General features: G+C 40.2%; 1 protein-coding gene across 3 annotated transcripts in view; it reads left to right on the top strand.

Moving 5' to 3' along the window:
• Positions 1-16,843, top strand: part of igdcc4 (immunoglobulin superfamily, DCC subclass, member 4) — a 51,504-nt gene that overhangs the window by 16,674 nt on the left and 17,987 nt on the right. For all 3 annotated transcript variants that reach the window (XM_040134246.1, XM_040134255.1, XM_040134263.1), the window contains exons 2-6: positions 3,161-3,475; positions 10,791-10,932; positions 12,409-12,542; positions 14,415-14,549; positions 16,170-16,322. In XM_040134246.1, the coding sequence (XP_039990180.1) occupies positions 3,161-3,475; positions 10,791-10,932; positions 12,409-12,542; positions 14,415-14,549; positions 16,170-16,322 (879 nt within the window). The remainder of the gene's footprint in view (positions 1-3,160; positions 3,476-10,790; positions 10,933-12,408; positions 12,543-14,414; positions 14,550-16,169; positions 16,323-16,843) is intronic.

Genomic DNA, 16,843 nt, shown 5'->3' on the forward strand with positions numbered 1-16,843 from the left:
AGGAAGAGAGGAACTGTGGAGGTGATCTGTGTCAGTGTGTGTTAGTGCGCTTGTGCGTGAGTGTTTCTTTTCCTGCAGATTTCCTGCATGTTTTATTGTTCTTTACATGTGTGTCTGTGTTTGTATGGGTTTTGGGCGCATGCGGGTGCATGAATGTATATGTTTTCCTCCACGGCAGGTCTGTGTGTGTGTTTGTGTGTGCCAGAGCGAAGTGCAGCAGCTTTTCTCAGCATTACCCAGCCTCTGCATCAGGAAGTGATGGTGGGGGGTCAGGCCTCATTTAATCAAGGAAAAAATTCCATCTCCCATTAACTTAATTAATCCAACGCCAAAGAAGGAGGAGTTGAAAGAAACCTGCCTTAGTGTGTGTGTGTGTGTGTGTGTGTGTGTACGTGTGTGTGTGCCTCTGTGAGAAAATAGTGTTTCTTAAGCTGGATTCACAAAGAGGTCTGTCAAATGCACTGTAGAGGGGAAGTTTAAATGAGGTGACTAACACAGGCACATATGAAATCATGTAATGACTTAATGTAAAAGACATCTGGAGTTACTTAACCTTAATTCACAGTATTTATCAGCTGTAGACAAATCTGGGTTCTAGGCAGAAGTAAACAAGCTGCCATTTCTGTGGTGGCACCTCAATTGTAAGCCCATGTATATATATATATATATATATATATATATATATATATATATATATATATATATATATAACCATAATGTATGCAAAGGATGTCACTTAATTTTTCAAAAATCTGTTCAAATAAAGGTTATAATCTAAAAAAAAAAAAAGCCACAACCCCCTTGTCCAATTTAATCAATTGTACTTTTAGAAATTTGCATTAAATTCTTATCTTTTGGTCACACTCTTAATGGCATGCATGCATAATGGAGAATGAGTCATCTGCCACACGGTAGCCGCATAGCCCACATATCTCTTGCTAGCTGGATACTCTTAGACCTTTTTAGAGTATTGGCTGTTTCCGATTTTTATTAAATGATGCGCTTCCTCTGATTACAATGCAACGAGTTTGATGATTTAAATAATCAAGCTGCCAAGTTTTTGACTGTGGACGTTTAGACAGAAGCAGTACATTGATGTTTTTTTTCCCCAAGGGCTTTATCAAAACTAATTTCTAACTAGGTCTTTGAGACTGAATAATTTCCACAGTCAGACAGACTACCTTCATCTGTTGGAGGGTGTGACTGCAACAACCCGAATGTATCTACTTTCACTGTCTGTGTAAATGTGTTCAGTTGAACTCTGCAACAGCAGTATTGGCAGCTGTGCAGCACATAAATCTGCTGCCATGTTTGTCTATAGAGGAGGTCAGACAATAAGAATACAGTGTAAAGGTTTTCAAAGCAATAGGAGGCAACTTACTTCAAAGCTCCAAAGGTGCTAAACTGCAATGTCAAAGTGGAGTTACTTCAGTCAAGATCTAAAACTAAATGACCTATTATACCAAGGAGGATAAAGCATGATAGCATAAATCAGAAACAGACACTGCATAGACAAAGAGGAACAAGTACCTAACAGTGAAATGATGGATACAGTATGGATGCAGTGTTTAATATGTTGCATTATAGCTTTCAATTGCTACTAACCTGAACTAACATATGTAAGCATATGTATCCTGGACGTAGCTCTATTGAATACAAGCATAAAAATGCTTTTACAATTCACCTGTGCACTAAAAGAAGCACATTCAATAAGTTCTGTTTTACTGTACTTTTCTAGTAGTTTGTTCTGAAATAGTAGGTAATATAACTTTATTGTCCACTTACAAGGAAGACAGTTTCCTCTGGTTTTAGACAGATTACAAAAAAGATGTTAAGGCATAATGTATGACAAAGTATGTGCTCATTAAAAGCATTAACGATTGATCATGCGTAGGATAAGATGTATAATCTACTGGAAGCAGTGCAATGTAGAGCTACACTTGGCTCACACTTTTTCAGGTTTTTTTCTTAATGCTTCTAATTCTATCCAGCCTCCTCGTGAAAAATAATTAACTGCCGTTATGTCAGTCAAGATCTGAAGTCCTTTCAGTTTTTTTTTTATCTCCCATCTACGATTCTGTCTTGATCTCTCCATTCTTCATTTTTCATTCATTCTCTTTTCTCCCAGGATCTCTACTTTGCTACTTACTACTACCCCACGGAATTGGCCAGGGAAGAACCCATTAAATTTCAGGGCACATCCAGATCATTTACTATGAATTTGAATTTTTTTCTCTGAAGTCTGGTGTATGTTGTTTGACATTGGCCTTGGCACCGGATTACGCAAAGAGTACAGAACCGATTTGCACCAAACTTGGTGGAGGGATGGGACATGGCCCAGCAAAGTATCCATAACATTTTGTGTCCAATCCGGGTAAAGGGGGAGATCCAGGAATTTTTTTGGCGCTTTACTTAACATTGGTAGGGCAGAGGTATGTGCTCTACTGAGTGCCGTTCTAGTTCCCATTTGCAATTGTCTGCACCTTTATTTCAAAATTATGTTATGTTTAATAAAATACTTACCATTTTAGATAAGTATTAAATTGTTAAAAAAAAAAAAAACCATGGTGAAGTTTCAGCAGGGTAAAATTTCTGTGGTTAAAGAACAACATCTCCTTTGACTGCAGTTTATGTAGCACTCTGCTGCTCATCTCACACCAGCTCATCAACTTCTCACTCCAGGACTTCCCCTCTCCCTCTGACTCTAATGTCCTGCTGCTGACATACAAATCCCTTCATGCTTCTACACCCACTTCATTTGCAGAGCTCCTCCTCCTCCTCCGTGTCTGGCCTCCTCTCTGTCCCCAAAACACCCTGCTTCTGGAATGCACCACCCCTATCCATCTGTGCTGCCAAAGCTATTGACTCTATTGAAGTTATACTACAAAATGACAAATTGCCAAGCACTGAAACTGATAAAGTAGACAAAATAGACAAATATGATGCAGATGTAGGAAAGCAAACAATTATTAGATCAATGAAGAAAAAGCAGTATTTCATTTATAGCTGATCTGTGATGTTGTTTAAAGACCAATAAAAAGGCTCTTACAAAGGGTTGCATTGAGGCATGTTTTTTTGAATAAAGATGAACTTAGCTGAACCTACACTGTTGCAAGTACAATACATAGTTAACAAACTGTTCTTCCTTTGTCCCACACAGAAAAGCCTGTTTCGGTAGAGCTGAGCTGCGGGGCTGGGCCCAGCCATGTAGTGTTGGAACCAGGTTTGCCCCTCTTGCTGGACTGCAATCTGGGGGCCAGCGATACACCTTTCAATGTCACCTGGTTTAAGGATGGCCAGACCCTGCCTTTGGGGGGGGGTGACTATCTGCAGTATTTGGCCAATGGATCCCTCCTCCTGCTGCCGACCTCCAAGGATGGCCAGCCTGCGCAGGACATGGAGGGGGGCTACAGCTGTGTGACTGCCAGTGCCCTTGGAGCCCTGACCAGCCGGACTGTAAATGTACTATTGGCAAGTAGGTGTCCAGCAATACCCACAGCACACTGGTTTATTTGGGGTGCTTTGGTTTCGTGAGTCTATAATTCTTTCTGTCTGGGTGTGTTAGCTCTGTGATAGGCTCTCAATCTGTCCAGGGTCAACCCTTCCTTTCTTGCAATTCCTGTTTGGATAGGCTCCAATCTTTATGACCCTGGACAAGAGAGATGTAGAAAGTTCATGAATAGAAGGATGGGTAGTTTTACCAAAAATTTAAATTTTGTTTTGGTTAATCAAAGAAAAAAGAATTTGTTCATTAGTGACAGGTTTTTTACCTTTGAACAGAGCCGGGCTAGCTGTTTCCCCCTATTTCGAGGCTTTATGCTAAGCTCAACTAACTAGCTGCTGGCTGTTATTTATTATGGTTTGTAAAGTAATGTGATGGAAAGAATATTGGTTTGATTCATTCCTCCATTTAAAGCATTCAGTTGTGTATGCATTCACATGCACACATACATATGCAGAGCAATGTGATTTGTCAGATTTGTCAAGGGCATTTCCTTGCATGGATGGAGATGAACTTGGTTCTGCCATAGGTACGAGACTTATCCTCTGGTGGAGTGCTAACAAGTGTCCTTGGAACAGGTACACTCTTAAACAAGTCTGTTAAATGGCACAGAGTGAAGGAGAAAGAGTGGGTGGAAATGAAAGAAATGAACAAGGAGATGTGGGTGTGAGGGACGAGAGGACAGTCTGTAGCTTTTAAATCAGCCCTCCAAGGAGGCCTCTTTCTCTCACACTCCTAAGTGGTAGTCTTTATTTAGTCATTAGCTTTGTGTAAAATGAGACAGTATCTTCTGTGGATGCCCCTACTTTTGTCAGCTGTCACATGCCTATTTATGAGGATCTCTTGTTTGAGGGACAATAGGAAATTAAGGGGAGGGAGCGGGGTGTTGGATGAATGATGGGAAGGCGGAAAAGGCTGAAGAGAGTTTGTGGTGATGGTGAAAGGAAAGGCTTCAGAGATCATTAAGAATGACCTTCAGTTTGTGTTTGTGTGTGTGTGTGTGTGTGTGTGTGTGTGTGTGTGTGTGTGTGTGTGTGTGTGTGTGTGTGTGTGTGTGTGTGTGTGTGTGTGTGTGTGTACGTGCATATACTGTATGTGTGTGTGGGTTTTTAATTAAATCAGCAGTATGAGGCTATGAGATAGATGTGACCAGTGTGCAGGAGGTTGAAGCCAAACTGCCTCAACATTGACATTGAGCGGGCATTCTCATTTCCTACTGCTTCCTCACTACCAGAAACGAGACTGAAGAGAGAACATAGCAAAGATCACATCTGTGAAAACACATTATGGAAGCCACCTGCTCCAGTTTCCTTGTCGCAGTATATGAAGCATGTGGCCTTGTCTTAAAACATGTGGACATGTCAGCTCCGGAGAGAGACAGTGAAAGATCCCTCTCTCGACGCAGACAAAAAATGTAAATAGGTTTACAGTCCTTCAGTCTCTAACCCGCTATTCTCTCGGCAAAATGCCAGAAGTGGCACACACTGTGCACATTACGTTTCTCAAATACATTCACAGACAAATGATGATGCAGGAGGAAAAAAAAAAGCAGCCTTTAGAGTTAATTAGACCAATTAACTTTTCTGATTTTAAGACTGCTGGGGTGAATGTCAGTATTTCTTAAGTCCTGCAAGCTTTCACAAAGCATTTCAAACAAAGTCCTGATGTCATAACTGAAAAGTGTGCTCTGTCCTCCATGCAAACACACTGCTTTAGTTTACACGCTTCAGTTTTAGTCTTCAGCACAGTTTTATGTATTTTCATAGCATGATTGCCAAACTAAAAAAGAAACAGAGATTTATTTTTGCACTACTTTTGGGGTGGGTTTTCATGACAGGATATCTCTGTCTCTTTATGCCTCTCACATTAGAATCACATGATTTTAATGAGCTATTTTAAGGTAAAAATTACTGTGTACAAGCTTACTCGTTTTAAAACTAAATGCATCCCATGTCGAATGGAAAAAGGATGGCCACTTCACAAGATGGAAAATTGTAGTTTAAATACATCTGACAGTGTAAGAAAAATTCAGTGGCTTAAACCTTTTACATTAAGAAGAAAAAAATGCATTACAGATTTGCCAATAATGGCTTTTTCTTTTCTGAATGTTGCTATTTGATAGGGCATTCCTGCATGCATGTCAAAACTGACAGAATCAAGCCTTACAGTAAATAGGAAATAAAAATTCCATAACGCACATATTTTCCATTAGCTATTACAAGTATCTGTTGAGGCTGGGGGCATGCTTGATGGGTTTTCACACTGTTACTCTGCCTAAAAGCTGGGTAGCAAAGAGGTCACGGGTAGAATTATCTGCTTGCACAAGGGGAGGGGAAAAACGCTGCAATCTGATAGCTTTGGGGCCAAAGAGTGGGGCATAGATAGAGGGACGGACAAAGACAGAGAAAGAGTCGGGGTAAAGTCAAGGGCGGGAGAAAGAGAGGGAGAGAAGCAATGAAAAAAGAAAAATGAGAGGGAGGATAGAAAGGCAAGAAGAGGACTTTTTACGTAGCCCATGGAAGGGTTACATACTTTACACAGAGAAGTACCCAAGGAGCTGCCTGAAAATGTTCCTTTAAATCCTAGAAGTTCTTGTTGCTAGGAAACAATTGGACACATTTTTGACCCTGTGGCTGGATATGTCACCTTTCCTGGGAGTGTTACTCTGAAAAAATTGCCAAGTGTATCAGCACAAGCCTGGGCAGAACAGTGTCAACTTCGCAAAATCTGACTGTTTGCTCTGCATGGTGCCGGATGGATGTGCCATGGAATGTCATTGAAGGCCTGGGGACACTCATGGAGTCCTGGGAAAAGACTAATATGATTATGCTTTGACGGTGCGGAGTTGGAAGCCCAGCCAGTTGCCATTGTACCATCAAAGCATGGGCAAAGTGTCTCCTCAGAACACCCCCTGCCCCCTTTGCATTAACGTCTATGTCGCTGATCAGCTGTTGTTCGCCACTCACATACAGACAGCCCCCCTCCGCACATACACATGATCCAGTCATGTAATCACAAGCAGTCCGTGTACAGGCATCGAGGCACACACTAGAGTAAACACTGAGGTACAAGAAGCTCCGCACATATGCACTCATATTTACACACTCGCACACACTCAGTGAGTCTGGCACCACGTTTGGCGGTCTTTGGCAGTGTTAGAGGTGGTGTGTTTACATGAGGGCACCACAGTGTGTAACGGCTGGAAGTGGCAGGGGTTAATCATCAACTCCTCCTGCAAAGCTTGCTACGCAACAGTCATTGCAAGTTTTTCTGAAATGAATCAAATGTTTTCTGCTACCATGGCCAAGCATGTGTGTCAGCCTCTGTGTACTCATTGAGAAACTTTGTTCCTTCAGCGCAGTAGGAAAACACAGATGGCCAGTTTGTTGCCATAACTAACAGTTGGTGTGATAGGGGTTATGGGCCGTGTCTCCTCGAGCTCACAGTGGTCTGCAGGAAATCTTCTCAAAAAAACTGGGCTAATGAGACTTTGGAAATCTTGAGGCAGTCATTTGAAAACACACAAATCTTTTTCAAATGGCTACTCCTGTCTACAAGTTAGAGATACAGTGCCAGTCTCTGCAGTCAGTCCGCCCCTCCATATTTTGTTTGTTTTAAGTCAGATGGCATGTCACTGTGTTTCTGCTCTTACATAGCCTTTTAGCCATGCTAGCGGCTAAAAGGCTACGGCCTATATGGATGGAAAAGTCAGTTAATTAGCCAACTTATTAGCCAATGGGATGGTCAGTTTTTACTGACCTAAATATCTCGACAACTATTGGGTGAACTGACATGAAATTTTGCCGAGTCATTCATGGTCCTGGAGGATGAAGCATACTGACTGTGGTGATTCACTGACTTTACCTCGAACAACACCAGCAGGTTTACTTTTTTGGCTGGATTGCAACAGTGGTGCAAGCCCTATAAATGTGAATGTCTGTCACTGACTGACAGAGTTACTGACTGAATGATGAAGTTACATCATTGGTCGGCCAGCCGAGTATTCGAGTTTCCCGATTGGCCGGTGCACTTTCAGAATGAAACAGTTTCTATTGCATTGTCAGTATATGTGTATATTTGAGCACAGAGAGTAGGAGAGAGGCAAACAGATAAAGGGCTAAAAACCAAGAATGCAAATACGACACACTGACGTCACAAATATGCTAATTAGTGTATTAAATCATATAGTGACATTAAGCAACTTTTCGAACAGGCATTAGCTACTTTCCATTGAAAGTAGTTGTTTACAGCGGTTCCACATCAGTTTTCAACTACATCCTCAATTTTGCACATTGACTATACGCGATCCAGCCATACACTAGGTTTTGACCAAGTCTTGTTGGTTTTTAGTGAAATTTGACAGTTATCGAATGGTTACCATAAAATCTGACTGTGGTGATTCCCTGACTGTTCATCTTGTGCCACCAGCAGGTCAAAGTTTTCACTTATACACTGAAATACCTTAATATCTACTAAACTTATCAGCCCAAAATTGTGTAAAGACACTCATGATGCCATGATGAACTATTGAGTTTGGTGATCCCCTGACTTTGTATGTGACTACACGTTTATATTGACATGTGTGGTTTTGATCTTAATGCCTTGACAACTATTGGATGTATTGCTGAAACGAAATTTGGTGCAGAAATTCGTGCTCCCTTCAGGATGAATTATAATAAATTTATTGATCCCTTAAAAAATTCAAATGGTACCATTTTCAGGTCAAAATTTCACTTTGTCCAGTGTTTTGGTTCATGAACCAAATATCGAAAATTTGATGACATTCCCATCAGCATCTGCTGTACTTTGCATTCAGTGCTAGTTAGGATATGTTAGCATGCTAGCACACTAAGCGTGTCTTGTCTCCAAGACAACTCTTCAGAAATCTTTCAGAATCATTGGGATTCACAGCGCTAACAGCCGTCGCTCGAATACTCAACAATGAGTCCCAACGATCGAGCTTGAACGTAATATGTTTGGAAGAAACTGACAATCCTACTGATACAAAATATTATCAAGCGTGGTGAGTAGTGTCACCCTGATGTGAAATGTCAGCACACTAACTTAAATGATAGCTGGGTCGCATATGATATAAAACAGTACGTCTTCCTCCAGCAGCTCCTTGAAATGCGTGGATCAACTTTTCTCTTTCCTGGGAGGTAAATTTATGTATGTAGTGCTGCCAAATAATCTTTACACGTTTTCACGCTGTCAAAAAATGGTCTGAATCAGTTCTGCAATTGGCTCCACTTGGAGATAGCATGTTACAAAACAGGAATCAGGAAGAATGACTAATTAACAACAATTTTTGTGTTTAGATGCATTAATTTATTCAGATACCTTACCTGATACTTTTTGTTTTTAAATTTACAATGTGGCTAATGTTGGTTTTCTTCCATTACTACATACAGTATATATTGTGTTTTCCAGCCCAGTTATATCAGTTGGGATTTGGAGTCTCCTTCCTTTCTGTTACCTCCCCGCTTTCTTCCTGCCTTCGGTTGCCTTCTCTGTCTTCTTTCTCTGCTCTCGCCTTTGATCCACCCCCCTGCTCTGTACTCCTTAGTCAGAGCTGCCGGCGAAGTGGCAGGGAGAGCAAACCAGTTTTGTTCTCTTCTCCAACAGCCTGTTTGGGGTCAGAGGTTAGAGGCCCTCAGACAGTGCACACTGCTGCCCCCTGGTGCTCAGCTGCTAGAGTAGGACGCTTTCCTGTCTGTGTGTGAATGTGTTGAGGCTGTGAAAATTGGAGCCCTGCCAAGACATGACCTGGAGAGAGAAATAATCTAGCCAAGCCTGATTAAATCCCCAAATTTCTCCTAATCTGTACATTCAAGGGTATTTAAATGGTCTGAACAAGTCTTTAATTAAATTACAAAATTTCAAACAGTGCCTTTAAAAGCCCTGAAATGGTTTAAGATGACCAGAAGTCTGAAATAAAGACTATAGTAGGGTTATGCACAGACTATGAATTTACGCAAGCAGTTTTTAAAAGAAAACCAAGTGAAATAAAGAAACTCACATTAATTGGGTTGTGAGTCATTCCATGCCACTGACCCAGAATTCAGAACTTTTCCCTGTTCATGTCATTGATTTTCTAAAAAAAAAAAAAAAAATTATATTAAAACTTCTATTAAATTCATATGACCTTACAAAATCCTATAGCTCTAGTCCGAATACTTTTTTAGTTATGAATTTTTGAAGTTTGGTCACTGGAGCTAAATTTAATAATTTTTGCTATTCTTTGTATGTTTATTCTAAGCCTCACCAATTGCATATTTTTCCCTGGATTGGGCTGAAATTTGTATTGAACATCCAAAAGCCCTAAGGATAATTTGCAACATGTATTCATGTAAGTACTTCTTGCTGAATGTAATCAAATTAATAAAAACTAATATTTTTTCACCCAAACAAAGCATCTTAAATTTTCAAAAAATAATATCTCCATTGGTTTTCACTTTCTTGCAACTAAATTTTGATTTTGTGTAGTATTATTGTAGTTCTATCATGTGTACAAGGTATCCTACATAAAAAAATGAGTGCCACAGATCCTGTCAAAAATATCTTCGGAGCTGAAAACACCCTTTTAAGATATTTTGACTTTATATTTTCCCAAGAAGGATTATTTTAATTTCCTTGAAACTTTTTTTTAAGGGAAATTGTTACTATTCATTGCATATATAAAAAGATGTTATATAACTCCTTCATCATTTAATAATTATTTTGACAATAGCAAATTTTAATTCTTTTCACTGGCTGTAATAGTACATTCAGTGGTTTTATTTCATAGGTAGATTTTGTACTATGTTGCCTTCAAGGTTTTCTAACTCTGTGTGATAGCTGTTGAGCCTGTTTTTCAGGCAAGTTGGTTGATTTGAGTTGGTATGAAGTGACCCTTGTCTAAACAAAGGCTGTGGATGGGATCAATGGTAGGATTTGTTTTATTTGTTTTGTATTAAGGCTTGAGCCAACAATTAGTTTATGGGCGCCCTTTTACCTCAATCACATTGTTTTTGTAATCAGTGTAATTTGGTGTATTTGTTGCCGTCCATGTTGGCACTCATGGACAGGGAGCTGTGGACCATGGGTTCAATATAATTGCAGTCTGTCACATCATGTGTTACCTACATTAAACAAAGTGTATCCTAGTCATCATACCAGAGGTAGATGACATGACACACAAATTTCGGATCATTAAAAATGTCACTTGCACAAGTATTAGCTTATATGGATCATGTTTTGTGTCTGTCCACTGGGATATCACCAACTCTGCTTTGATAAATACCCCCAGGTCTGTCTAAGTTCCATCAGGAGCCATCAGCCCAAACAGTGTCCACTGGGGGAGCTGCCCGCTTTGAGTGCCAGATTGAGGGAGTACCCACACCTGTTATTACCTGGGAAAAGAACAAAGCGGCTCTCCCTGAGGAGACAAGGTGACCCTTTATGTGTTGTTGTCCCGCTCCTTCTCCTTCTTGGTCTATCTTCTCTTCTGTCTTTTTGTTTTCTTAAAATATTATTGATGAATACTGTAAGCAATGTGATTTATACATGTATATATATATATATATATATATATATATATACACACACACACACACACACACATATACACACACAACATTCAGCCACAACATTAGCTAACTGGTTGTACGTGTTTAATTGCAACCTCTCCATTACCTCAAAAAGTCTTTGTATATATCTCTGGAGTACATACTGTATGCAACTACATGCTTCAGTGAAGGGGTGAGAGGGCAGAGAATTAACAGGACATGCAGTCAGATATATTCTTTTTTATTGTCATGTAGGTTTGGGTTGGAATAGATAAAAAGTCTAAGCGCAAAAGTATTTTCAAAATAAATAATCAGGATTTCAGCAACTCTAAGAGGAGCACTGAAGTATCCCCCTGAGTTTAAAACTAGCTCATCATTGTAAACCTTCTGTGCTTTTCCAGATAAAAAACAATTTCAAAATGTACGCCTGTTGCCACATCCTCAACAGGTCTCTCTCTCGGTCAGTTCTCTCTCAAAAATATTCTCATTTACTGGGCCACTTAACAATATTGACATTTCACTGTGTCTCTACTGGCTCTGTCGCCTTGGAATTTGTTTCCAGCCTTAGTGCACAGGACTAAGTGCTAATGGCTGTTGTAACCCTGAATGACCTGCAAACAGCTTGCTGCGTATAAGGTCTTATTGGTGGGATGTGGTGCTCCCACCTCAGGCGTTGTTAATGGCCTCTCACAAAGATGAGCCAAAGGATGGCTGATAAATCACTGGCTTTTCCTCTCTCTATTCTCTCCTGCTCTAATGTGCATTTTCCTTCTCTTTTGGCCCTTATGCCTTCTCTTGCCTTTTATTCGTTATCATCCCCTTTTCATCTCTATTTCTGTCTCTTTTCTATCCCTATCTTCTTTTCAGTCTACCTTTCATTATCTCTTTCTTTTCTTGTTCTTTTGTATTTCCCATCCATGGCCTCTCTTTATTCTCCTTCTCTCTTTTTTCTCACCTCTTCGCCACTACCTTCCCCTTCCTCCCTCCTGAACAGGCTACCACTGGTCACATTTTGGAAGGATTTACAGCTTATGATAAAGGCGAGGCGATCTTGTGGGATGGCAATGTGTTTGGAGCATGACCTCCTTAAGAGAGGGACAAGTAAGATTAAAGGAAAACATAATAAATATAAAAGTAACAATGCAACTTGTAACCAAAGAAGATACAACAGAAACACAAATGTATCAGTAGTAGTCGTAAAACTCGTAGTTTTAACCAAGCAACCCGGGAACCAGCAGCATCTCCACAGAGTTTATCAGCCGAGTGCTTCAAGCGACAGGGCACTAAGCCATTCACACAGTTGTTTTTTTCTCTCTCTCTCTCTGCCCCCTCTCCTCCTTTTTGCCCTGTGTGCAACAGGTTCATTTCTCTCCCTAACGGGGTGCTCCAGATTCTAGAGGTGACCAAGGAGGACGAGGGTGCTTACCGCTGTGTCGCGTCCAACTCAGCCAGGAAGGACATCAGTCATGAAGCCAGGCTCACTGTCACCGCAGGTGAGGTCTGTTGCAGTGATTTATAGTGTTTGAATAGGAAGCCAGGTCCCAGTGGGAGCTGCCACGCCAGTCTCAAAAATCTAATTTGAGTTTTAGGACAGCCATGACCGCTGCTAACTAAGTGGCATTCTCTCTCCTTGTGTTTGTATTTTGTGTTGTGGGTTTGAAACTACCATGACTCATCTAATCTAAAACTAAACAGTATTGTTGCTGGTAAATATTTAATGTCATCATTTCACAATGAACTAGTAAAACAGTTTTGCCTAACAGATTTGATGTTTTTATTATTTATAGTTGTAATTTGTTATAATAATCACATATCTCTATAACAATCAAAGATACATTCAAATGGAATACAATGAATGTGTTCTAGTTGAGAACACACTGAGAAAATGATATGTTTACTCTGATTATTCCAGGGCTATGATCACTTCACCTAAACGAATAGCTCATGTTGCAAACGTACCGTAGCTGCTGTCATTGAATACTTCCAATATAACCAGAGTGGGTGTAATGTGATCAAAATGTTGTATTAATAGAACCGCGTAGAATTACTTGAGCACCATGGTCATCACTGTCATTGTGTATAATGATGTGGTTTAGGGGCCCGGGAATGTGAGAACAGGATATTTAAATATTTAACTTTTTCACTTTAAAGAAAAATAAAACCTTCCTCTTCCTCCGGTTTCATGTGGACAGCAGATAAAAAACATTTGGATATAAGGTGCTGCTCAGTTAAACAAATGTCCACTCAACTCATTGAAAAGGCTCAAGGATTAGTGCCACATTGCTTGTCTACCTGATGACCTGAGTGTCAGATGAAGTGAAGCACTATGCAGCTATGTAATTAAAACAAATTTTCTTTTCTCAACTCTGACTACTTCAGTGACCTTTGCCATTTGTCCTGTATGCAATGTTACGTATATACATTTTCGTCTCCATTTCTTATTCAACACATTTTATTCTGCAAAGCAATTTTAAGCTGATGTTGTGTATTAAATGCAAGGGCTGTACATTGACCTTGTCTTTCCTTCAGGTTTAATTTTGCTGAAACACGTACAGTATCTAGAAACTTTTATTCCCTGAGTGTCGACTGACTATAATCATTTTCTGTGTGGCTACTGATCTTGGGCTCACACTTTTAATTTAATCTTCCGTAAGTGTCTGGCACTGTGCTGTGATCATCCTGGGAGCCACCGATAAAGGCTCATTGTCCCAAAGAAGAAAAAAAAGAAATGATGTATGTATTTATATAGGATTCACTTCATGGTCTCCCAACAATGTACCTTAAACTGCATCAGTGATTCAAATGGCCTCTGTTTTCTGCAACATGTCTCAATATACTAAAATGAAATGAAAATTAGGGCACATCTTCACAACCACCGAAAAGAAGAAATCAAGTACTCAAATGTATATCTATGTAGAATCAATTGGCAATAAAGATAAATGTTACATTTTGGCTTAATTATGCTCAGATCAATGAAACTCTATGCTAACAATAAACTTAAATGAGTAGTGCTGTTTAATCAGTATACTGTATGTACAGTTTTTGACTATTTTGACATCAGCATACAACTTCCTCACTTTATCATAATCCTGAAACCTACAAGGACTTGTATTAGTCGATTACATGGTGCAGTGAAGTTTTCATTTTCAATTCCAGTTATCACCGTTAAGTTTAATTTTCACCTCAGTTCGAATGCAGTTCAAACGTCATATGAATACTAAATATCCAATGGAGGGAAAAGCATCATCTCTTTTTGATGAACACTGAAGTCAGTGGATTCAAACTGTCAACTTACCCGTTTCAAGCACTGACTTACCTAATATCTGCTGGTCCATAATACCGAAGTATAAACTTCTTGGTTGTAGGCTCTACTGAAGCCCTGAACAGAGTTGTGATCGTTGCACCACCCCAGAACACCACGGTGGTGCTCGGCCGCCCCGCTGTGATGGAGTGCATGGCACAAGGCCAGCCGAAGCCACTGGTGTCCTGGAGCAGACAAGGTAATGCTTGCGGATGCTCTTACTCACTCTTTTTCCTTGCTTGCTCTCGTCATTCAGTATTTGTTTTCTCTCTTTTATTGCATCTGCTGCACTTTCATTATCCGTAACTATCTGTCTTTCACACTCAAAGAACAAAAATTAATGCGTCAGGATCAGATTTGCTTAACTGTGGCTTTAAAGCTGTTGTTTTAGTGATAATAGCTGTCTTTTCTCACCGGTCCTCTGTTGTTCTATTATGCATCGAGCCATACTTTAGATAAGATTATTTGTAACATTGATTCATTCACACCTCCACAACTTTGATGCACGAACACATGAACACACACGAAGATACACACACATACGTAGTCTTGGTGGGAGTGATGTTTAGAAACTTCGACATGCCGTGATTCGTCTGCATTCGAAATTCTTCCCTCACTCCCAATTAATATTAGAGGGTTATACATTATATCAGTTGTCAAAAACTGAACTACACTACTCAGGTCATCTACACTGCAAAGTGGTAGTTGGTGCTTGGATAGTGACAATATCTTGTTCACCATTTTCCAGCATTCACTATTGTGAGTGCATTCGCTTTATAGGGGACGATCATTGTCTGTAGAAAATCCAACGGCACTAAAAAATGGCAGATCAACTAAATAGTTGTCTATGTGGTGAGTAGTGAGGGATTTCACTCACAGCCCAGGAGTGTGCCGGTGCAGACAGCTCAGTGAACCCAGGCTTAAAAGTCACAAAGCCACCTGTTGGTCAGCTTGTGTGATTACAGGTCAAATCCCCTGCTGCACAAAGAGCTGCCTCTCTCTTTTGTGCAGTTTCTCAGGCAACTGAAAGCCCAAGAAATCATCTCTACTTTTCTCAAGGCCAATCTTTTTTTTTTTTCATCTGTGCGATCTGGCACTGTCCTCTGTTGTTCTATTATGCATCGAGCCATACTTTAGATAAGATTATTTGTAACATTGATTCATTCACACCTCCACAACTTTGATGCACGAACACATGAACACACACGAAGATACACACACATACGTAGTCTTGGTGGGAGTGATGTTTAGAAACTTCGACATGCCGTGATTCGTCTGCATTCGAAATTCTTCCCTCACTCCCAATTAATATTAGAGGGTTATACATTATATCAGTTGTCAAAAACTGAACTACACTACTCAGGTCATCTACACTGCAAAGTGGTAGTTGGTGCTTGGATAGTGACAATATCTTGTTCACCATTTTCCAGCATTCACTATTGTGAGTGCATTCGCTTTATAGGGGATGATCATTGTCTGTAGAAAATCCAACGGCACTAAAAAATGGCAGATCAACTAAATAGTTGTCTATGTGGTGAGTAGTGAGGGATTTCACTCACAGCCCAGGAGTGTGCCGGTGCAGACAGCTCAGTGAACCCAGGCTTAAAAGTCACAAAGCCACCTGTTGGTCAGCTTGTGTGATTACAGGTCAAATCCCCTGCTGCACAAAGAGCTGCCTCTCTCTTTTGTGCAGTTTCTCAGGCAACTGAAAGCCCAAGAAATCATCTCTACTTTTCTCAAGGCCAATCTTTTTTTTTTTTCATCTGTGCGATCTGGCACTGTCCTCTGTTGTTCTTTGTTTCTTTCTCCTTTTGCTCAGATGGAAAGCCCATTTCCACAGATGTGGTCGTCCTCGCAACAAACTTGGTGATTAGAGACACAAGGCGTCACCATGCCGGCATCTATGTCTGCCGAGCCAATAAGCCCAAGACCAGAGAGTTTGTGTTTGCTGCTGCCGAGCTGCATATACCTGGTAAGAGTCATGTTATGTTCTGTATCTAATGACAGATTAGACCTGTCTGAGAGCTGCTTCACTGAGACTGGTTTCTGTCACCAGCTTTGTCTGAAATCACCATGTAATTGAGGGTCTGGTGGTAATGGAAAAAACTGAATCCTGTTACAGTGTCTGAAAGGTTATTCCTGTCGATACACAAAAGTTTGTTTTTTGCATAATCTTATATCATAAGTCATCCATTTTCAATAAATCCAGAGTTTAATGCCCAGCTTAGCTGCTGGTATATACAACTTTCAGGGTGCCCCTTTGGCTTAGGACTTAAGATGCCAACCATGGACTTCAACATGCGACTGGATAAATTTATATACGTGCCCCCAACTTCAAGATGAGTCATCAAAAATACTCTAAGATAAAAGTGAGGAATTTTCAAATGAAAATACTCAAAAATGTTTTATTTGTCATATAACAAGAGATAACTGAAAGATTTTAGCCAACACCCAAATTGTTACACTAACAATTACTATTCAGCAACAAAAATG

The sequence above is a fragment of the Xiphias gladius genome, chromosome 1 (genome assembly GCF_016859285.1).
Source record: "Xiphias gladius isolate SHS-SW01 ecotype Sanya breed wild chromosome 1, ASM1685928v1, whole genome shotgun sequence".
In the NCBI taxonomy this organism is placed as follows: domain Eukaryota; kingdom Metazoa; phylum Chordata; class Actinopteri; order Istiophoriformes; family Xiphiidae; genus Xiphias; species Xiphias gladius.